The 24,784-nt window shown below is 34.6% G+C and overlaps 1 protein-coding gene across 2 annotated transcripts in view; it reads right to left on the reverse strand.

Annotated features, from left to right (window-relative positions):
* The window catches only part of su(f) (cleavage stimulation factor subunit su(f)), a 377,057-nt gene that overhangs the window by 337,913 nt on the left and 14,360 nt on the right, over nucleotides 1-24,784 (reverse strand). For both annotated transcript variants that reach the window (XM_090396725.1, XM_090396726.1), the window contains exon 3: nucleotides 5,280-5,375. In XM_090396725.1, the coding sequence (XP_090252851.1) occupies nucleotides 5,280-5,375 (96 nt within the window). The remainder of the gene's footprint in view (nucleotides 1-5,279; nucleotides 5,376-24,784) is intronic.

Genomic DNA, 24,784 nt, shown 5'->3' on the forward strand with positions numbered 1-24,784 from the left:
CAAAAGTTCCTGGCAAATAAGTCGGCTTGTGCTCTTAGAGAATACAGAGACAAATGTAAGAAGGGGAAACAGTGTGTAAAACTAGCTAAACAAAATTCATGGGAGGGTTTTGGCAAGAACATAGAAAATAAATATCAAGAAGGTGGTAAGATATTCTGTGTTGAAGAAGCTTAGAAATGGAGGAAAGAGTGCTGTAAAAGGAGTTAGAGATGATAAAGGTGATATGAAAATGGGAGAAAAAGATATCCTTGAAGTATGGAGTAATTACTTTGAAAATTTGCTAAATGAAACTAGCAGTGAAAGCACAGTGGTAAAAAACACTCAACAGGAATACATTCAGAGATATATATCCATACTTGAAGTAGAAAAAGCCATCAAAGGCTTGAAATGTGGAAAGGCAGCAGGAGTAGATGATATTCCACCAGAAATGCTGAAGCATGGTGGTATAAAAGTCTTACAGTGGCTGCACTGCATAGTTTAGAAAGCCTGGATAGAGGGACGAATTCCTGATGATTGCAGTAGAGCTCTCATAGTACCCATATATAAAAAGGGAAATAAAACTGAATGTGGGAATTACAGAGGTATTTCCCTACTGAATGTTCCTGGCAAAATCTATGCAAGTATACTTGAGAAATGGTTGAGAAGAATTGTGGAAGAAAAGCTTGTATAAGAACAAGCTGGATTCAGGCCAAATAGAGGCTGTCAGGATCAGATCTTTACTTTACAACAAACAGTTGAGAAAGCATGGGAATATAACAAAGATCTGTATTTAAGTTTTGTCGATCTGGTAAAGGCATATGACAAGGTGCCAAGAGATAAGCTATTCAATATGCTACAATTATATGGTGTCAATGGGGAATTATATCAAGCAATACTTAGTCTTTATTTGAGCTGTAAGTCAGCAGTTAGAATTGAAGGAAGCACAGGAACATGGTTTAATATTAAATCTGGTGTGAGACAAGGATGTACCTTATCCTCTCTGTTATTAATTATCTATATGGATCACATTATGAAGGAAAGTGGTATTAAATGATATCAGAATTGGAGATGTTAATGTCACCTCTTTGCTTCATGCAGACGATGTTATACTTCTAAATAAATCCGCTACAAGGTTGCAAGATTCCCTGCTAAATTGAATAACTGTTGTAATAGATATGGTATGAAGGTCAGCATTAAAAAGACAAAGACAAAAATAGGTAGAATTGTTGAAAATGTCAACTGTGTTGTGAACGGGGAACCTGTGGAACAAGTAAAACATTTCAGCTACTTAAGCACAATTGTTACTGAAGTTGGTAAATGAAATATCGAAATAGACAGCAGAATCAACAAAGCTGGTATGGCAGGCAGTCAATTGTTTAAATTCATATAGAATAAGAGAGAAATTAGTCAGAACACTAAATTAGCTGTATTCAAGGCAGTGTTCAAACCATTTTTAACTTATGGATCTGAGAGCTGGGTCAGAAGTAAAACACTTCACCAAAGACTAGAAACCCCAGATATGAGAGTCCTTAGAAAGACTAGATGCGTGAACAGATGGCATCAATGGCAATATCATATTAAAAATGAGGATATTAGGAAAGAACTTGACATTGTCAGCATCCAGGAATGGAATGCGTTAGTAGAGCTAATCTCAGGTGGTATGGTCACTTAAACAGAATGGGCGAGGAAAGATTAGCAAAACAAGTGTTCTCTGCCAGGCTGGCAGGAAAATGACCCAGAGGAAGACCAAGATATAGGTGGATTGATACGGTACAAAGTGCCTTAGACGATAGAAATATAAGATCTGATAATGTTGGAGTCTTGACAAGTAACAGACTGATTTGGAGGAAAATTGTAGATAGGAAGTTAGTAATGATGTAAATTTTTCATGTAATACTATCATATCCCGTACACCCCTTGAGGGTACATGTCAGGAATTTGATGATGTTCTGAACCTTAGAGATAAAGAGATGGAAGAAAGTGAAAATGACTGGTTTACGTTATGATTTTTTAGAGATAATCAGCAACTAAAATTTCAATGTTTTTGCGATTCTATAAAAGAGAAAGTTATAGTGTTCAAATTAAGGATTTCAAATCCAGAAATTTTATTTTGATTAAGAAGTTCAGATCCAGAAGTTTTATTTTGAACTCTGTGGGAAAAAAAAATTCTGTAATAAATTTATTGGCAGTCACTCATAATCAAATAACTTGACAGTGAATGAGACAATATTTTAAAATAAAAAATATATTAAAAAAATTGTAAATTATATGAAGAAAATAATTTGAATGCATTTAGAACAAGACTGAAAATTCACTCACCACTTGTCTCTGATAACTCACCTGTGTTGAGTGAATTTCTGAGGAATGACCTACCCTTCACAAAACCATATTGCCATTCATTCAGCATCTCATTTCTGAATTTTTTTTCCCTTACCTTCTCCAATATCTTGACCACCACTCCTAAGGTGTGTGCTGATCAGTCAGGAATTTCCTACCTTAGTAGTCGGCCTCCTTCATGCAATAGAACTATTCTATCCCCCCCCTTCCATGGGACTAACCCAGAACTAAGGCTTAAACAATGTGGTCAAAGACACTGCCAATTCCCTAGCACCTTCGCATAACACTCAAGCTAATATACCATCTAACTCCATAGCTGTATCCACATCAAGGTTCTGTAATATCCTATACACCTCCAGTTCATCTAGCACATATTGCAAAGGTGGTGAAGGTAACACAGAGATTACTGCAATAATGAGAACACTGATCAGCAGAGATAAAAGTTGTTATTCAACTGTATAAAGACCTGGTCAGACCATAGCAGACTGCTCTGCTAAGGCTGGTCCCCGGGATTTGAAGGGGATATATTAAACTTGGAAGGAGTACAGAAGCACATAACAAAAATGATATAAGGACTGTATAATGTTAGCTATGAGGGATAGCTAATGTTGTACAGCTAAGCACGACACATTGTTGAAAGAGTTTATTTTTTTTTTTCTGGTGATAGGTTTTAGTTTTGAATTCTTTAGGTGGTGCATCAAGGATATTAAGACTGCCCACAGTTCGGGATTAAAAATTTCAAACAGTCTTCCTATATATCACTGATAAGCTCTGAGCAAAGGCAAAGAATATAAAAATTTGCTCAAGCTAATTTGTTTGAGCATTATTAGTGCAAGATTGGCCCATCTGAAAATGCAGCAATGAACTGGATTGAATGAAACCTTTGTTTAAATTCGACAGTCAGGGATGGTATTATTGTTTCGGAAGAATGCATAGCCTTTGATAAGAAAGTACGGCCTTTGAGCTGTTGTGCCAATTTCAATTTCCACTGAATTGCCATGCTTTGTGCATAGTACAATATCTCTGTAAAGCAATATCAAACATGTGGATCCAGTTATTTGTTATAGCTGAAAGGCTTATCTTATTCAGCTTTCGATTTGAAAGCTTGAATATCAGGTATTGAAGCAAATTAGTCAGATGACCAACTTTTATTATTTACCAAACGATGTGATGAAGTTTTCATTCTTATGTGAAAGAAAGAAAGAAATGAAACCAATCAACAAAAAGAGACAGACAGTCATAAAGGCTTCAGTAAATATGAACAAGTAATAACAGTACTTGTGGCAGTCTGTATAGAATGACACTCTCAAATGCAGAGAGAATAGAAATTAATCATTAAATTATGCTAATTTAACATATCTCACTATACACCACATATATCAGTGAAAAGGAACAAGGTTCAAATTGTTTTAGTCCTGTTCCTTTTCACTGATGATATTAATGATATTATGAGAGTATTTAGATGATGGCCACTATTTTCATATAGTTATGTCAAGTTACTTTTTGAATATTTATCTTATTCCTTTTCAACAATACTATATGAAATACAGAAAAATATTCATACATTAAGAGAAATTTAAACTATTTGCTAGTCTTACTGTGGTTAAATGCAACTTATTTCAACTTAGTGGATTTATTTATTCAGTTAAATCAGTATAATGGTTTAATATAAAGCTGTTTGCTTAGGAGCAATGATATCATATTCAGCCAATGAACATCCCATTTCATACTGGTATGTTAAAAATTATCAGTTTAAATTCAACCTTCGAAATGTCTGAATTGTTTTAGGAAAAAAAAAAAAAGTGAAATCCAGGAAAGGGAGTATCTTTTGGATAGACTGGATTTATTTATTCAGTTAAATCAGCATAATAATTGAATATAAAGCTGATCACTTAGGAGTGATGGTATCATATTCAGTCAAAAAGTCAGTGAACCCATATGATCCCATTTCATGCTGGTATGTTAAAAATTATCAGTTTAAATTCAACCTTCGTCTGAATTGTTTTTAGGAGAGAAAAAAAAAGTGAAATACACAATAGAAAGTGTTTTTAGGTAGATATAATATTGTATATTTTGAATAATTAAAACTAAATGGTCTATAGAGATGCAACTTAGTACTTAAATCAAAAATTTAAGTACTTTCAAAATAAGCATGCAAAACAAAATTTTGTAAGTGAAAGATATTTTGGATTAAATGAGATTTCTATTTCCTTTGCTAATTTCTAACTTGAGACCTTAATTTTATCTCTAGATTTGTTAATGTAAAATCTAAAAGAAATAACATCCAGTTCCAACTCTTATAATATGAACATTTTAAAATATTCTTTCAAACTTTACTTTTGTTTGGAGCATGTATGAAAGTGCACACACTTTCATACACGTTTGCTTAAATATTTCATCTAGCAGATGGAGAAGTCTTAGCAATTTCAAAGCAGGACTTCAATAAGATCTTGAAAATGGTAGTATATCCAAATAACTAATTTTTTGAAGTTTTGTGATTCTCAGGATAAACCATGAATTCATGAAATTAATGTATGCATTACTTAGTTTTTGTATAATTGCACATGGTGCAACTGAACGAGTTCTTTAGCAATATGTGCTCATAAATCAGAAAGGAGAAAATATTTAATATGCAGATAACCTTTGAAAGTGACTGCCGTTTCCATCTGATAATTATAGTTTCACTGCACTTTTGACAAACTATCTACCACCTAATTACATTAGATAGATATAAGAAGAATATTCAAGCCTTCTGTGTACTATACTACTCTACTTACATAACCCCAATTACACTTCTGCAATGATCATCATTATATTCTAAATGAAATGCATGAATAAATCGCAAATGAACTTTCCAATTCTGTATCAAGTCTTTTAAAGTATACATGTGATGAAATTTACTGCGGTAATTAAAAAATACAAATGGCAAAATATATATCAGTAAGTAAGTAACAATATTAAACCTCGTGTTCTATGTACAGCTTCCAGTAACGTCCTGCATTAGGAAACTGGGTGACTAGTTTCTCGTATAGCGGCCTTGCCTCTTCAGTCTTCTTATTCTAGTGAATTTAAATATTACCATCTGTTAAGTCAATTTAAAACTGAAATTTATAAAACAACCAAGAAAGAGAAGCTTACAGTAAAAAATAACTAAATTAATCAATACTATAAATATATCAAATCAATTTAAAACAATGACATGTAAATAAATTTTACTACTGCTTATAGTACTATCTGAATATATTTATATTCAGATATAAGAATAAAAACATTGCATTATGGCCTCAAATTATTTTAAAAGTTCTGTAGAAGTTTTTAAAAGCACTTCTAAAATAGCTATATTATTATACAAATTTACAAATAAGCATAACTTCATAATTATGTTTCTTTGTGTTAAAAAAGAAGAAGAAAAAAATAATTTTTATTATTATTATGCGACACCCCCAGAGAGTCCAAAGACTCATCGAGGGAAAGTGTGCAATATATATATATATATATATATTATTTTAAATGACTGGTACCGAGAGATAAAGAGAGGACATGATTTATTTAAAAAGATACTGTTTAAACCAGTGGTCGCCATCGGCCACTTTGGCGACCATGTTATATCAGGGATCGAAAGCTCTAACAATGTTATATCAGGGGTCGATATAACATTGTTAGAGGGTCGATTCTGGCTAGGTTCAATAGAAAAATATAAGACATCATTGTACGTGTAATATTTAATTTGGTTAACTTGGATTACCTCCATCCTGAATGACAATGCAATTAAGAATGAATCGTGGGAACAGTGACATGAATAGGACCTGTAAGAATGGGACCAAGGTCACGAAAATAGTTACAGAGGCCAAAATGATGTATTTACCAATGAACGGATGTCCGTGGTTCCTGCCCGGCCGGCGCAGCGGGAGCGAGATGGCAACACGTGCGCGGTTGCTTATTTACTTATACTTACACATATTCGATCCCAGTCTCATTTTTGCCATCGACATACAAGTGAGCGTTAATGTTCTAAAATTCATCAACATACATATTACAATTCAATCGTTATTCATTCACGAACTAAACTTCTCTATGTTGAAGAATTGAGAAGGGCTGGTAGTAATACCAGTGATATTAATACCAATATATTAATATTACTAGTAATAGTAATATAATAATATATATACTATATTATACATACAATAAACACTGTAACTATAAAATAAACAATCAAAAACTCACATAAGCGTCTTTTTCGCTTGTCCTATTATAATTACGTAATAGTAAAATAGAGGGGGTCAATAAAACACCAAGAAACTCTTGAAAGGGTCGACGGTCAAAGAAGTTTGGCGACCCTTGGTTTAAACTAAACATATTTGGTCGTTTATATAATTCAAATACAAACTTATTTATTACTGACCATTTACGAAAAACAAAACTACATTAGAGCCTACGAGTTTCGCCAGCAAACTGTCTGGCTTTTTCAAGGCGTTTATGGAGTTGTAAACATGTTGTAAACCAACTAGTAGCTAAAGTTACATGTTCGCGTGACAGAGAGGACATTGTTCTTATTCATTATCACGCATGCATGTTTGTTGTAAACTGTAATGTGATTACTGGTTATCTGTAGTTCAGACTGATTTAGAGAGAGGATCAAGTTTTTCCACTAACTGTTTAGGATCGCACCCTGATTTCTGTTGAGGTTTCCACTGGTTATTAACACTATTGTGGCTTCCTTGAATAAATGATGTCTGTAGTCGTCATTCAGATATGGCATGGAGCTGTTTTGCCACTTTATTGTGTGGTTAGATGTACAGAAATGATGTGCTAAGCCAGAAAAGATACTTCTGTTGTGGTTTACATCACCAACATGTTCTTTTTGTCTGATTTCTAAACTCCGTGAAGTTTGTCCGATGTAGACAAGACCACAGGAAAAAGGAATGTAATATACTCCTACATATTTGTAGAAAGGCACCTTATCTTTTGGGGATCCTAAAGTGGTTAGTTTGAAGACCACTCTGATGTTGTAGGCTCTTAGTATTCTGGCTATTTGATAAGACATTGACTCAACGAAAGGGATCACTACAGTAGAAATGTGCTGGGAGCGTGAAAACATCATCAAAAAATATCTATACGGTGACAACCCCAGACAAGAAGAATCACGCTCCCAGCACATTTCCACTGTAGTAATCCCTTTCATCGAGTCAATTTCTTATCAAATAGCCAGAATACTAAGAGCCTACATCAGATTGGTCTTCAAACCAACCACCAGCATCAGACAAGTTTTAGGATTCCCAAAAGAGAAGGTGCCTTTCTACAAATATGTAGGAGTATATTACATTCCTTTCTCCTGTGGTCCTGTCTACATCGGACAAACTTCACGGAATTTAGAAATCAGACAAAAAGAACATGTTGGTGATGTAAATCACAACAGAAGTATCTCTTCCGGCTTAGCACATCATTTCTGTACATATAACCACACGGTAAAGTAGCAAAACAGCTCCATGCCATATCTGGATGACGACTACAGACATCGTTTATTCAAGGAAGCCACAATAGGGTTAATAACCGGTGGAAACCTCAACAGAAATCAGAAAAACTTGATCCTCTCTCTAATTCAATCTGAACTACAGCTAGCCAGTAATCACATTACACGTTTACAACAAACATACATGCGTGATAATGAATAAGAACAATAAGTCATCTCTGTCACACGAACGTGTAACCTTAGCTACTAGTTGGTTTACAACATTTTTTTATGTTTCTTTCAATTTGCATTTACTAGTTTTTATGTCTCCGTAAACGCCTTGAAAAAGCCAGAGAGTTTGCTGGCAAAACTGGTAAGTTCTAATGTAGCTTTGTTTTTCGTAAATGGTCAGTAATTAATAAATAAGTTTGTATTTAAAAAGATACTACTAGTTTACTAGTCTCGTTGAATGGATCAACTTCTTCAGGTATCAAAATCAAAGAAATATACAAAAAATAACAGACTGAAAAATTGCATTAACAGTACTAATCCAAAAAAAAAATAGTAGTACATTTTGAAAACAGTAATGTGAGCTTGAGTTCCAAATAAAAATTAAATACGTGCTATCACTAGTGCACCAGTATTGAACAGAGGCAATGCGTGCATCAGAAAGATTGAAACTTAGGGTGTCATTGATATGGGAAGAATCTAAGGCAATTTCTCTGGACTCGACAATCTTTCTTTCAAGTTCATCATAGCACACATGAATATTAGAAGTTTGTGTCCAGTCCACAATGTGTTGGCGGCCTTCATCTGAGTTTACCTTAGAAAACAATGTGGCTAGCGAGAGAGAGAGCTGGCTCTAGTCCTGTTGTAGGAAATATCTCTATGATGTTCTTCCAGATGAAGGAGGATGGATTTAGCAGTTTGCCATAGTATGGCTTTCCACAATCACATAACATCTTGTAGACTACTGGAAACTGAGTTGGAAGATGTTTCTCTTTAAGTTTACTAAGTATGGATCAAAGTTTTAGGAGCGTAGTGAAGCAAGTTCTGAAGTTAAATTTCTTTAGAATTTTAGCTAGTTTTGATGAAAGAGAGCTGAAGTAAAGCAAAGAAATAAAGGCACTGGGGGGGGAGGGATCTTCAGAAGCAGTTGAGTGACGGAGAGAAAGAAATGTTTCAATCTTATTAGGAGAGAAACCATTATTGATAAAAGACTTTTTAAGAAAAAGGAGTTCATTTTCAATTTCTGTTTCTTCTGTTAGTAAAGATTTGGCCCGGTGTGCTAAGGTAGAAATAATACCAAATTTTTGCAGACAGTAGTGATGGGAAGAAGCATGAAGGTATCTGTCAGTATGAGTAGGTTTTCTAAAAATTGAGATTTTAATACTTTCAGAACATCTGGTAAGCTTCAGATCTAGAAAGGGGAGGCAGTCATCTGATTCTAGTTCGAAGGTAAAAGAGATTTTTTTCATGAAACTTGTTTAGGTGGTCCAAAAATAAATTGAGGTTGTTGACACCGTCTTCCCAGATGAATATATATCGTCTATATAAGATACCAAAATTTTGGTTTAAGGGAGAAGGAGATAATAGCTTTTTCTTCAAAATCGTTAAGAAATATATCTGTGAGACTCGGAGAGAGTGGGCTGCCCATGGCAAGACCTGATTTTTGTAAGTAGATCATGTTGTCATATTTGAAGTATCCTGACTTTATGCAATGGGAGAGTAAAGCAAAGAGTTTTTTGGATAATTTGTTCTTAAGAAGACTGAGGACTTCTTGAGCAGGAACATTTGTGAAGAGAGAGAGAATATCGAAAGTAGACATTAAATCTGTTTTTTTTTTTTTAAGTTTGATGTCCTTTATTTTTGATACAAAAGTCAGCAAAGATTTTAATATGAGAAGAGGAAATTCCAGAAAGATTTCTTAAAAAACTTGCGAGGTACTTACAAAGGTGTATGTAGGTGAGTGTATCCCTTCAACTATTAGTCTGAGTGGGACGTTTGCCTTGTGTGTATTGGGGGAGACCATATATAGATGGATTAAAGGATGAAGTGATCTAAGTGAAAGACAGATGTTTCTTGGTAAGTCCAAGGTGGTTTTTAATAAATAGTCCTATTGTGTAATTCAATTGTAGGATCACTGTTAAGTTCAGAGTAAGCATCACTATTTAAAAGTTCCAAAATTTTATTATGGTAATCAGACTTGTCTAAGATGACAGTCGCATTCCCTTTGTTAGCAGGTAGAATCACGATGTCATTATTATTTTTTAAAGACTAAATAGTTGCTCTTTCAGAGTAAGAGATGTTGTCTGGAGGTAGTCTAGCATGATTTCGATGGCTAGTTTCGATATTGTCTCTCTCTTCACAAATGTTCCTGCTCAAGAAGTCCTCAATCTTCTTAAGAACAAATTATCCAAAAAACTCTTTGCTTTACTCTCCCATTGCATAAAGTCAAGATACTTCAAATATGACAACACGCTCTACTTACAAAACTCAGGTCAAGCCGTGGGCAGCCCACTCTCTCTCCGATTCTCGCAGATATATTTCTTAACGATTTTGAAGAAAAAGCTATTAACCCCCCAACTGGCCACGATGTCTATAGACGTCGAGATAAATCTGGATACGAAGCTCTAAAACCCATTGAATAACATGGATAAGAAGTGCAATTTGGTGTCACTATTTCATCCACATTGGCTGGTAGGGAGGTTAACTCTTTCCCCCTTAAACCAAAATTTTGTTATATTTATATATAGACGATATATTCCTCATCTGGGAAGACGGTGTCAACAACCTCAATTTATTTTTGGACCACCTAAACAAGTTTCGTGAAAAAATTTCTTTTACCTTCGAACTAGAATCCGATGACTGCCTCCCCTTTCTATATCTGAAGCTTACCAGATGTTCTGAAAGTATTAAAATCTCAATTTTTAGAAAACCTACTCATACTGACAGATACCCTCATGCTTCTTCCCATCACTACCCTCTGCAAAAATTTGGTATTATTTCTACCTTAGCTCACTGGGCCTAATCTTTACTAACAGAAATCGAAAATGAACTCCTTTTTCTTAAAAAGATTTTTATCAATAATGGTTTCTCTCCTAATAATATTGAAAAATTTCTTTCTCTCCGTCACTGCTTCTGAAGATCCCTCTTCCCCCAGAGCCTTCATTTCTTTGCCTTACATGAGCTCTCTTTCACCAAAACTAGCTAAAATTCTAAAGAAATTTAACTTCAGAACTTGCTTCAGTACGTTTCCAAAACTTCAATCCATACTTAGTAAACTTAAAGAGAAACATCTAACTCAGTTTCCAGGCGTCTACAAGATCTTATGTGATTTCGGAAAGCCGTACTACAGCCAAACTGCTGAATCCATCCTTCTTCATCTGGAAGAACATCATAGAGATATTTCCTACAACAGGACTATAGCCAGCACTCTCTCTAGCCACATTCTTTTCTCTGTTAACTCAGATGAAGGCTGCCAACACATTGTGGACTGGACACAAACTTCTAATATCCATGTATGCTATGATGAACTTGAAAGAAAGATTGTCAAGGCCAGTGAAATTGCCTTAGATTCTTCCCATATTAATAACTCCCTAAATTTCAATCTTTTTGACGCACACATTGCTTCTGTTTAATACTGGCGCACTCGTAACAGCACGTAGTCAACTTTTATTTGGAATTCAAGCTCGCATTACTGTTTTCAAAATGTACTACTGTTTTTTGTGGACTAGTATTGTTAATGTAATTTTTCAGTCTCTGTTATATTTTGTATATTTCTTTGATTTTGATACCTGAAGAAGTTGATCCATTCAACAAAACTAGTAAACTAATAGTATCGTTTTAAATAAATCATGTCATCTCTTTATCTCTAGGTATCAGTCATTTAAAATAATTTACAATATTTCTACCAAGTAAAAATGAATGTTCAGAATATATATATACAGGTATCCCTTTACTTAACAAGGTTTTGCTTAATGCTGGATTTGATTAACGCAGCGAAATTAATTGCGGCAATCCCTTGATATATATGGGAAGAGTTTTGATTAACATGCCTTTAACCCTGCGGGGATCTCGCAGTTGATCTGATAGGTACACGCAAAATGTTTAATATAAATATTCTTAAACAATTCAGTGTATAGCTTGGAGGTCATGAGTAGCTGTGGATTCATATGCTACTAGTGATATTCCGCACTGTTTTGTTTATCATGTATTATGTAAAGGTTTATGATATTTGACACTACATTGTACCTGAAAGATACTGTGGCCTCCGATATCAGTAGAGTATGGTTTAGTTGTTGTTTTTTATTCTTTGTTCAATAATTTTTAGATTGTAACTGAAAATAAATAAACTATCACGTATTACTGAAATAGAGAGCCAAAGGCTTATTTATCATACATGTCCTCTAGGAGATGTGCTTTACATTATGGAAAATATTAAGGAAAGTGATCTGGAGCTTACTCCACCTTTACTATGAGTTGCCCATAAGGATACTTATGTTTGCATGTGCCGAAACTTTTAGTTTCTATATATTCGGCACAAAATTCTTGTAGTTTCTATATTCATCTATGAAATAACGAAATTATGAAATTAAGTGGATTCAATATCCACTTAATTTGTACCATCATGTATTATATTTGCAGTGTTTTTTCTTTATGTTTTATTGCTTGTTTGCCGAGGTCTGGAGAGTCATTTTGCTTGTTATCGTAGAATTTATGCTGATAAGAAAAAAACTAAAACTGTTCAAACGACTCTTGATAACTTTGTTTGATAAAAAAATTGCAGTAAATAATGTAGGTACAAGTATTTATTAAACATTTACTTTGCATTCATTTTTTATCTTTCCTAAAAGAGTACCATATAAAACTAATTATTAATACAGTAATCGATCATGGATGAATTGTAATTTTTACCACTGATTATTAGATTTGATTAATGCGATTTTGATATACGTGGTAACATCGAGGGATTAATTAACCGCGTTAATCGAGGGATACCTGTATATATATATATATGTATATATATATATATATATATATATATATATCAGTGATATTACATGCCCATTTAGGTTGGGTGTGCTGTTGTATGGATTATGCAACCCTTACTACAAAATTCACAACAATTTGATGGTATGATTGCATTTTTATCGATGTAGAAAAGTTTTAAGCATGCATAGTGCATACGCGCTCGTGTTAATTGGCCCAATGCAATTAACTGTAGAATAATATTGAATACTTTATCAATTAATATAATTTTAAATATATAGAAAGCATAAAGGTCAATTGAACAATAGCATGCTTCACGTGCACTGTTTATGTGAGAAGCACAGAGGGTTTACGCTTCATGGTGAGATTAGATTATCATCAGCAAAAACTAGAGTGAGACATGGATAATTTGAATTTTGATACAATTTTAAAATACAACCATATAATATGCACAGAAATTGGAAAAGTAATCACTTGGGAAATTATTACTTTTCCGGATTGAACCAAACAAAGGTTGAAATAATGTTTTGCTTACTTATTTATGCACAAGTTCCAACCTTCTTCAACTATAATCATAGTCATACAATCCATGAAAGCTCTGGCAGAAAATGGGAGATTCAGCAAATTATCAACACCATTTCCCATTATAAATATGGGCAAAAAAGTTAGATTATTTTTAGAAAATTATATCAGTATCCTAAACTCACCAATTCACATTTCACATGCACAGTGGTAGACCAAGATAATTTTGCACCCCGGGCAGACTCCATCTGTGATGCCCCTAAGTTTTTTTGTTTTTTTAATACTTAAGTACTTTCTAATTGTAAGTATAAGTATTTTTTTCAAATTGTAAATCATTTCATAACTTCATTATTTCTACTTATCATTTTTATTCACTCAGATATACTACATAAAAAAGAAACAAATAAAAATGATTACAAACAAAAATTATCGATTTTACACTGTAATTTTAATTTAATCAATTATAATTTAGATATTTTTTTTCTTGATTTTAAATCTGTGAAAGCTTTTATTCTTTCACTAATGTCTATTTTCTGAGCAACAGCATTTTCAATAGATAACAAGGCTAAAGAATTTAATCTCTCACTCCCCATTGTTGATCGCAATTGTTTTGATAAGTTTTAATTTGCTAAAACTTCTTTCAGCTGTTACTACCATTATAGGAATTGTCAGCAAGTTTTGACACCCAGCACTCCTCCCCTCTACATTTGGTGCCCTAGGCAGGTGCCCAGTCAGCCTGCCCCTTAATCCAGCACTGCACATATGCAAAACAGATGAAACTCAGAAAACAAAAACAGCAACTCATGAAAAATGATAATGCTCAATTGGATTGGGTAACACAACAACCAATCACAGCCATTGATTTCCATTGGAAATCACTGGAACACTTAAGAAAATGACCCGCTGCACCATCTATACGTCTTTTCAAAGGGCTTAAAGGTGTACGTATTTGTGACTGCACACCCACGATTAACATGAATGTGATGCAATGCTTATGCGTCGAAAAGTATCATAAAGCATTACTATATTGTGTTTAATTTTAGGAATCATGCGAATTCAGGAAACAATTAGGGGAGTCTTTAATGGGAATAAATGCAAAAATATAATATTCGTGATATTGCTATTCAGTGGATATGCACTATACACCCTGAATATTCGCACTTGATATATGTGTGTGTGTCAGCAAAGGTTGGTTGATTGGTAGAGTCTCTGCTACTAATGGCTCATGCAAAAAGTTAAGCAAGTTTGAACACGGTTAGTAGTCGGAAGGGGTCCATCGTTCGATGCTGTTGACACACTCTCCTCGATGAGTCTTTGGACTCCCTGGAGGTGTCAAATAATAATAATAAAAAATCTTATATTATAATACTGTAAGTTATACTAAATGATAATACCAGGTGGCCATAAAATAACTTTTCCTCTTTGGAGGCATCTGTAGCTAAAACCAATAAATGGAATGAGACTTTTGGCATGGGGAGATGATTTCTGCGAAAAAAAGATTTAGTACCAAAAGTCGTCGATAGGGAAAATTTTGGCGCTGGCGGGGCCAAAAACAAGCAGATAATTACATTAAAGGCAGATAAAATGGAATAATAACATTTCGACGGTGTAAGCGAGAGCCGAGTCACTCATTCCAGCTGAATATGTGGTGTGTTACGATGATAATAAGAATAATAATTAAACTAAAACAACAACTTGCGAGAGACACAGAAATTAATGTAATGATTGAACTTACAGGAAATAATGTTTTATTCATCAGAATTATTGTCTCCTTTTGCACTGCTTTCTGTCCTCTGCCAGGTCTAACTCCTAGTGATTCAGTTTCTTCAAACTTCTTAATCATAGCTCTCAGTGCTACAGCTGACATTGGATCTGTACGCAGGTTATGAAGCTTTCTAAATTCCTGAAGGGCCGTTACGGTATTGCACTGTTTAAGGTAAAACAACTTAACAAGTAAAGTACGCTGAGGTAAGGTAGGACGCATATCGAGCACAATTCGTGTCATTCGAATAACTGCCTGAATGTTCCCAATTCCTTTTTAGGTGGAATTGGTGGCACTGCTGTCACGTATGCACAGTAAAATTTGCATAATCCTTATTACCTGTGTTTACGGCAAATATTTGTCTGCTTTCAGCTCCACCAGCAGCAAAATTTCCCCTGTTTTCGACTTTTGGTACTAATTTTTTTTTTTTTTTTTTTCCAGAAATCATCTCCCCATGCCTTCAAAAGTCTCAATATAAAATTTGATCTCATTCCATTTATTGGTTTTAACTACAGATGCCTCCAAAGAGGAAAAGTTATTGTATGGCCACCCAGTACATATAGCACAAAGAAACAGGAGTGAACTTTTCTGTAAGTCGGAATTAGAATGCAAGTATTATTATGGTAAAATACAGTGAAACAAGCGATATCCAATTTTTTTTGCATATTTATTCTGTACTTTGTAAAAAAACAAATGGCTGATGATGGGCTGCAGATGTAACTAGGATATGTGCAATATAAAATTTATTTCATTATATTTTGTCAAACACAGAAACACTTGTTTATTTGTGTCTGTGGAATTAATTAATTTTATTTTTGCATACTATACAATTTCAATAACATTGCACCAATCCTTGATATGTTTACAGTCATTTAGGGATAACAAGAATATGGTGACTTAAGTATCATTTTCTTCGGACACAGATTACAGGGTAGGTACAAAGCAGTGGTTACACTATCCTCAAGTGGGCACATCAAAGGAACACACCCAGCCAGCCCGGTTGGCTGAATAGGTATGCAATTAGTATACCAGCTCTTCATCCAACAAGTTGCAGATTTTAATCTACCATGGGCATGGATGTTTGTGATTGTGTTAGGTGGAAAATGAATTTCATTGGCTGGTGTGAAACCAGTGCCTTGCTTATTGGAGACCTGAAGTGACTTGAAAAAGTTTCATCTTTCGTTTATACAGCAGGGTTTCTAGACTATGTAAACAAATTTTTAAAATACAAAAAAAAAATATATATATAAATTGATAAAAAAAAAAAAAAAATCCTTACCCCCACCTACAGTAAAAAAATGTACTATAGGTTTGGAGATAACCTTTCATAGATAGGAACAGAATAAAAAATGTTATTTTCACCTTTCCACAAGAGTGAGAAGAAAATAACATATTTTTCTTTAAAAAAAAGTTCCTACACGTGTATAATCACAGAAACTAACACCATCTCCTAATTCAGAGAAGTTACCAACTAACATTGCCTACTTAGTTAACACAGAGCCACTCTGTTGCTTGTCATCAATGACTTTTGTTGTAAAGATCTGGGTTTGAAACTTGTTTAGGATGCAAAGAACCTTTGCATCCTAAGCAAAATTAAGCATTTTTTTAAATTCAGGATGAGTTTATTAGCCTCATATGATGATCGTTTTTTTTCCCCCCCTTCCAAAAATTGGTTTTTCATCTGGCAAACCAATCACAGAAGGACACATGCAATTAAAAGACATAATACATTATCTCATAGCTTTAGCTGCTTTGGCCCAATTCAAAACACACCAACCTAAAGTTCAGAGATTATAAGGTTACACTATATGAATTTAATATTTCATTATGTTCAGATGGGCATATTCTTCACTCTAAAAAGATGCAACCAGCCAATAAAATATTGTTTTAAACAGGCTAGTTCCTTATACAAGTAACCCTCGTATAACATGGTGCTTATACAACGCGGTTTCGATATAACACGGTCTAAAATAGTAGTAATAACCCTTGTTGAACGCGGTACTTATACAACACGGTTCCGATAAAAACACTGTCAACAAATTGTAGTAATCCTTTATCTTTTCATATGTTTTTCATCGAGTGACTTAAAAATCAAATTTTATCTTTGTTAAATTTGTGGCTGCCTGTATCCCGCATGTACTTATAAGTAGCGAATTTATATTAGGGGGAAATACCCTTTAGCACGCATGTACCTCAATTGTTTTGAAGTAGATGAGGAGAAAATGGAAGCAGTTAACAATCTTGTGTTCCTAGGATCCCGAATTGATAAAGATGGCTATTGTACCGAAGAAGTTAGAAGATTATTACTCGGAAAAAAAAGCAATGACAAATTTAAGCAAGATCTTTAAAGATAAAGATATTAGCCTCACAACAAAAATCAGAATCGTGAAAGTAATGGTATTCCCTGTGGTGTTGTATGGATGTGAAAGTTGGACCCTGAGAAAGAGTGTAAGAAGGAAGATAGATGTATTTGAATTATGGATTTGGAGATGCTTACTAAGAATACCATGGACTGCAAAGCAAACCAATAAATCAGTGATAGACAGAATAAAGCCAGATTGCTCCCTTGAAGCAATGATCATCGAGCAAAAATTGTCATACTTTGGACATATTATGCGAGCAAATGACAGTCTGGAGAAGATGATGCTTGCTAAAGTTGATGGAAGCAGGAGAAGAGGAAGACCAAGAATTAGATGGGTGGATGGAGTTAAAGAAGCAAATGGAGTGCGCTTGAGGGTTCTGACATGGTCAGGGACAGATCGGAATAGAGAGTGTACGTTCGTGGAGTCACCAGGAGTCGGAACGACTCGACGGATCATAGCACACACATGCACACCTCAATTGTTTACCGTATAAAACGTTTATTGTTGAAAATTGTCCTCGTTTCTGCCAGGAAAGTGCATTAAAAATCATAAGTGTGTTCATCTCAAGCTGAGCACTTTATTTTCTGGTGAGTTACATACAATATGTAATGCTTGCTTTTTTGTGTAAAAAATTATTTTTATAGTAATGGCCACAAACTACAACGAAAGGGAAAAACCAACATTGAAAACAAAATTAATTTCTCTCAAACAAAAACATTCAAAATCTTGGATCGGTTGAAAAATGGAGGAAAACCAGGAGTTTTTACAGGGACTTTGAATTTAAATGAATCAACAATTCGAACAATCAAACAAAATGAACATAAAATAAGAGAAAGTGTTTATTGTTGGGTCAACGATAAGTGCAAAGCGCGTTGCTCGTGTATGCGATATTCTAATTCCTATAGATGGAAATCTTATTAAACAAAAACCTCTCAAAGTTTATAAACATTTATTGGGCAGACCAGGTGTTCAATGCGGGTGAATCCGGGTTATATTGGAAAAAAGTGCAAAAACGCACCTATATTTCGAAAAATGAAAGATCGGCTCCTGGATTCAAATTTTCCAAAGATAGAATTACTCTATTGTTTTGTAGTAATGCATCAGGTGATTACATGACAAAACCAGTGTTTATTAACCACTCCTCAAATCCTCGTGCTATGAAAGATTAAAATATGCACTATTTTATTTTGCCTAAAACATTTATGCATTATGTGCAATGAAGTTTAAGTGCTTTCTTACTAAATAGCTTAAGGAAATTACAACATACAATAGAATATACATTAAAATAAAATTTAATACACTTCCAATATTTCGGCAACATCACGTTGCCATTATCACAGGAACTTAAATACAAGACGTGCACACAAGCACAACACACAGTAAATGAGGAACGAAGCAGGAAGCTATTCTTTCTCCTAAATGTCCTGATGGTACCCCCTAGCAGGCAATGTTGCTATTCTTGGCCAATTGGGCTGAAGGTCTTCAGATGTCATCATCATCATCATCATCAAATTCCTGCCATGTACCCTCAAGGGGTGTACAGGATATGACAGTACTACATGAAAAAATTACATCATTACTAACTTCCCATCTACAATTTTCCTCCAAATCAGTCTGTTACTTGTCAAGACTCCAACATCATCAGATCTTATATTTCTATCGTCTAAGGCACTTTGTACCGTATCAATCCACCTATATCTTGGTCTTCCTCTGGGTCGTTTTCCTGCCAACCTGGCAGAGAACACTTGTTTTGCTAATCTTTCCTCTCCCATTCTATTTAAGTGACCATACCATCTGAGATTAGCTCTGCTAACGCATTCCTGGATGCTGACAATGTCAAGTTCTTTCCTAATATCCTCATTTTTAATATGATATTGCCATTGATGCCATCTGTTCAAAGCTCTAATCTTTCTCAGGACTCTCATATCTGCGGTCTCTAGTCTTTGGTCAAGTGTTTTACTTCTGACCCAGCTCTCAGATCCATAAGTTAAAATTGGTTTGAACACAGTCTTGTATACAGCTAATTTAGTGTTCCGACTAATTTCTTTCTTATTCCATATGAATTTATTCAGTTGACTTCCCACCATACCAGCTTTGCTGATTCTGTTGTCTATTTCTATATTTAGTTTACCATCTTCAGTAAAAATTGTGCCTAAGTAGCTGAAATGTTTTACTTGTTCCACAGGTTCTCCATTCACAACACAGTTGACATTTTCAATGATTCTGCCTATTTTCATTGTCTTTGTCTTTTTATTGCTGACCTTCATACCATATCTATTACAACAGCTATTCAATTTAGTCAGAGAATCTTGCAGACTTGTAGCGGATTTATTTAGAAGTATAACATCATCCGCATAAAGCAAAGAGCTGACATTAACATCTCCAATTTTGATATCAGGTTTAATACCACATTCCTTCATAATGTGATCCATATAGATAATGAATAACAGAGGGGATAATGTACATCCTTGTCTCACACCAGATTTAACATTAAACCATCTTCCTGTACTTCCTTCAATTCTAACTGCTGATTCACAACTCAAATAAAGACTAAGTATTGCTTGATATAATGCCCCATTGACACCATACAACTGCAGCGTATTGAATAGCTTCTCTCTTGGCACCTTGTCATATGCCTTTTCCAAATCGACAAAACTTAAATACAGATCTTTGTTAAATACAGGTCTTCAGATGTAGGTTTCCCAAATTTGGGGCAGTCTCATGCAACCGAATTTGTTTAGGTTTGGATTGTTTCTTAGGACTGAGGCTGATTCCATGAATAGCCTTTCGTATTTGAATTTACTATGGTGTATTATCGTGGCTTTCTTCCACCGAATTCTATGGCAGGAATCCGGTGCATGGTCTGCAAGACCAGAGTGGCCGTATTGGTGAAACCGGATGTAGTCCTTGTGTTCTGAAATTCTGATATTAGCTATCCTGCCTGTTTGGCCAAAGAAGCAGGAAGCTATTCTTTCTCCTAAATGTCCTGATGGCACCCCCTAGCAGGCAATGTTGCAATTCTTGGCCAATTGGGCTGAAGGTCTTCAGATGTAGGTTTCCCAAATTTGGGGCAGTCTCATGCAACCGAATTTGTTTAGGTTTGGATTGTTTCTTAGGACTGAGGCTGATTCCATGAATAGCCTTTCGTATTTGAATTTACTATGGTGTATTATCGTGGCTTTCTTCCACCGAATTCTATGGCAGGAATCCGGTGCATGGTCTGCAAGACCAGAGTGGCCGTATTGGTGAAACCGGATGTAGTGCTTGTGCTCTGAAATTCTGATATTAGCTGTCCTGCCTGTTTGGCCAAAGTAGGACAGCTTACAGCTGCAAGGGACTTGGTATATACCAGGTAGGTCTTTAGTAGAGCGGATAAAGGATGCCAATTTTTTATAAGGTCTGTAACAAGAAGTTAAGTCATGTTTTTTTAGGATTTTTGTAATTTTTATCGAGGTGTCTCGGATATAGGGAATGGTGATGAATTTAGATAGTTTAATATAATTAATTAATCGTAATTAATTTTTTAAAGTTTAATTAAATTAATTTTTTTAATTTAATTAATTTAATTAATTTAAATTTAAAAACTTAATTAATATTAATAGATAGAACTTTAAGTACAATTTGTAATTTTTATACTATGTATTTGTTTCATAGTTTATATGTTTTCTTAACATACGTGAATTACCTGAATTAAATAAAAATAGATATTTTTGTTGGATGTCATTGTTGTTTATATAATTAAAAAAAAAAAAAACGATTTCGGAACATAATCCTACTTTTTCTATGTGATCTGAGACTCGCATAACCCGATTTATATAATGCGGCATTTCTGCGGAACCTAACATCCGCGTTATACGAGGGTTACCCATAGTTGTAGAACTTCAGAGATTTTGATTGAAGAGCTCAGCTGGATATTGGAGCATGCTGTATATGCAAGCAAAATTTAGTTCAATTGTTATGCTAGGCACATATTTTTTACACAATTTCATTAATTTCATGCCCAACATAATTTCATGAATTATATATTTTTATATATAACTAATTTATATATAAAATATATAAAAAACAAAACAAAGAATATAAGTGCAAAAATCAGTTATATGTCAGGTTTCTACTTTGAGCTTTTCTACTTTTCAAAGTACAATTTCCAACCCTTTCAAAAGCATAAAATCACAAACATTGCATTGTGTGGTTTGAGGAAATTGAAGACTTAGACTAAATAATAACTAAAAATTTTAAATTATCACTTCCTATATTTTGGCAAAGCTAAATCGGCATCTTCAGAGATTAATATACTGGTATCAAATACACATAATACACATGCACAATTCAGCAACAAAGATGGAACAGGAGAGATGTGTTCTTGGGTGTTGAGCTAATTGTCTTCAGATGATTGTTTCCACATGAGAGGTAGTTTGATACAACCATATTTGTTTAGGTTGGGATAGTTTGTAAGAGCTGCAGCAGATTCGAGGAAAAGCCTCTCAAAATTTAAATTTGCTTTGGTGGAGTAAGGAGGTTTTTTTCCAATGGATCATGTGCTGGGTATCCAGATAGAAATGGATGTATGAACAGTTGCTACTGCAAGATACCTGGTACACTCCAGATAAATCCAGTGGTTGTAGCTGGTCTTTGGAGGAGAGGATAAGGGTTGCTAGCTTTCTCTGCAGTTTATTAGTGATTGCAAGTTAACTTTCAACTCTTACCAACTATTATAACACCATGTACCAACTCTTGCAACTCTTACCAACTCTTATAATAACACCATGTACCCCCCCCCTTCTTTTCCAAGCTGCCATGATGGTGATGGATTTGCTGTAATCTATATTTGAAAAGGGAAAGAAGGGGGGGGTACATGGTGTTATAATTCTAACCCTCAGCATCTACAGAAAACCCACACACACAGGTAAATATATCAACAGTCACATCTCCCCCCCCCCCCCACACACACACTCCTACTGGGAAAAAATAATTTGCTCAGATAACACTACACTCACTCAGAACTCAACCACCTAAAAAACACTTTTTTGGTCAAAAGCTACACCTCCCACCAGATAAAAAGAATTCTAACACTAATCACATCCCCTCCCCCCATTACAAATATAGATTACAGCAAATCCATCAAGATCCCATATATTCATAGCATCTCAGAAAAGGTGCCAAGATTTTTAAAAAAAAGCAAAGTCTTGTGACCATTTATAAAACACAGAAAGCTAGCATCCCTTATCCACTTTCCTAATGACCAACTACAACCACTGAATTCACCTGAAGTGTACTAGGTGCCTTGCAGCTGCAACCGTTCATACTATAGCCAAACAGCTAACATCCATATATCAGAGCACCAGGATTACATTTATTTCCATCACTATGGCTGCTCAGCATTAGCAAACCATGCCCTGGATACCCGACACACAATTCACTGACAAAAGTCTCCTTACTCCACTGAAGCAAATTTAAATTTAAGAGATTTTTCTTTGAATTTACTGCAACTTTTACCAACTATTCCAACCTAAATATATGAATCACATTATGAAGTATATGAATTATAAAAGTATATGAATCATATTATGAAGGAAAGTGGTATTAAACCTGATATCAAAATTGGAGATGTTAATGTCAGCTCTTTGCTTTATGTAGACGATGATATACTTCTAAATAAATCTGCTATAAGTCTGCAAGATTCCCTGACTAAATTGAATAATTGTTGTAATAGATATGGTATGAAGGTCAGCAATAACAAGACAAAGACAATAAAAATAGGCAGAAGCAGTTAAAATATCAACTGCATTTTGAATGGAAAACCTATAGAACAAATGAAACATTTCAGCTAATTAGGCATGATTTTTAGTGAGGATGGTACATTAAATATGGAAATAGACAACAGAATCAACAAAGCTGGGGTGTGGAAGAAGTCATCTGAATAAATTTATAAGGAATAAGAGAGAAATTAGTCAAATTAGCTGTATACGAGGCAGTGTTCAAACCAATTTGAACTTATGGATCTCAGAGATGGGTCAGAAGTCACTTCACCAAAGCCTAGAGACCGTAGACATGAAAGTCCTGAGAAAGATTAGGGGCATGAACAGATGGCATCAATGGCAATATCATATTTAAAATGAGAATTACCTGAGATTAGTAAGCTAATCTCAGGTGGTATGGTCACCTAAACGGAATGGGCAAGGAAAGATTAGCAAAACAAGTGTTCTCTGCCAGGTTGGCAGGGAAGAAAGACCCAGAGAAAGATCAAGATATAGGTGGATTGATATGGTAAAAAGTGCCTTAGAAGATATAAATATAAGATCTGATAATGTTGGAGTCTTGACAGGTAAGAGACTGATTTAGCGGAAAATTGTAGATAGGAAGTTAGTAATGATATATATGTTTCATGTAGTACTATCATATCCTGTACACCCTTTATGGGTATATGGCAGAAATTTGATGATGATGATGATGAGAAAAGGTAGGTGACGAGGGCCAAAAGGAAAGCTCTTCAAAACGCTACAGATATATGGTATAAATGGGACATTATATCAAGCAACACATAATCTCTATTTAAGCTGTAAGTCAGCAGTTAGAACTGGAAGTACAGGAAAATGGTTTGAAAGCAAGTGGGCAGCAAGAGTGCACATTATCTCCACTGTTATTCTTTTATTTATATGAATCACATTATTAACCCTTTAGCTACCACGCTTGAGTTAAGTCGAGCGTGGAAAAAATGGCGACCTTGATATGATCGAGCTAACTTGATTTGAACTTTCAATGTATAATACTCATTTAATTTAGTTTGTGAAAGCATTTGAATTGAGCGGGCTTATAGTGCCATCTCTTAGGATTAGAAAGAGCTAATTTTCAAGCTTCTGTCTGCTTTGTGGCGGTAACTTCGTAAAAAATTGTGAGACCATGCACAATGTTATCAGAACCGTCCTTGAAAATAGGAGCCAAGTAATCCCATGATTCCAGGGTTAGTAAAAATGGCTTCGACAAGTAGACGGCAGCGTTCTTTTACTGAGGCAGAATTAGTAGATGTATTAGAAACTTTACCTTCTGATTTATCAGATTTCAGTGATAATGATGATATTTATTTTTTAGAAAATAGTGATAGTGAAAGTTCAGATAATGAACCACCAGCACCACTGCATCTATGAAAAAGAAATTGTATTGATGCTTCATTGTTTCAATGACGCAATACAAATTTTTGTCCAACAGTTAACCAATTCAATAACGATAATTCAGGTATTTCAGCAATTATAGCAGGTATTTCAGCAATATTTCATCAGCAATTGCTGACGAAACTAATAAATATTACGTACTTTTGACTCAGAAACTATCACCAGCAATCTCATTTACAAAAATGGAAAAATACTACCCCAGAGGAATTAT

This window comes from Typopeltis vanoorti, chromosome 8, assembly GCF_054136105.1.
Source record: "Typopeltis vanoorti isolate ZY-2024b chromosome 8, IOZ_Tvanoo_1.0, whole genome shotgun sequence".
In the NCBI taxonomy this organism is placed as follows: Eukaryota; Metazoa; Arthropoda; class Arachnida; order Uropygi; family Thelyphonidae; genus Typopeltis; species Typopeltis vanoorti.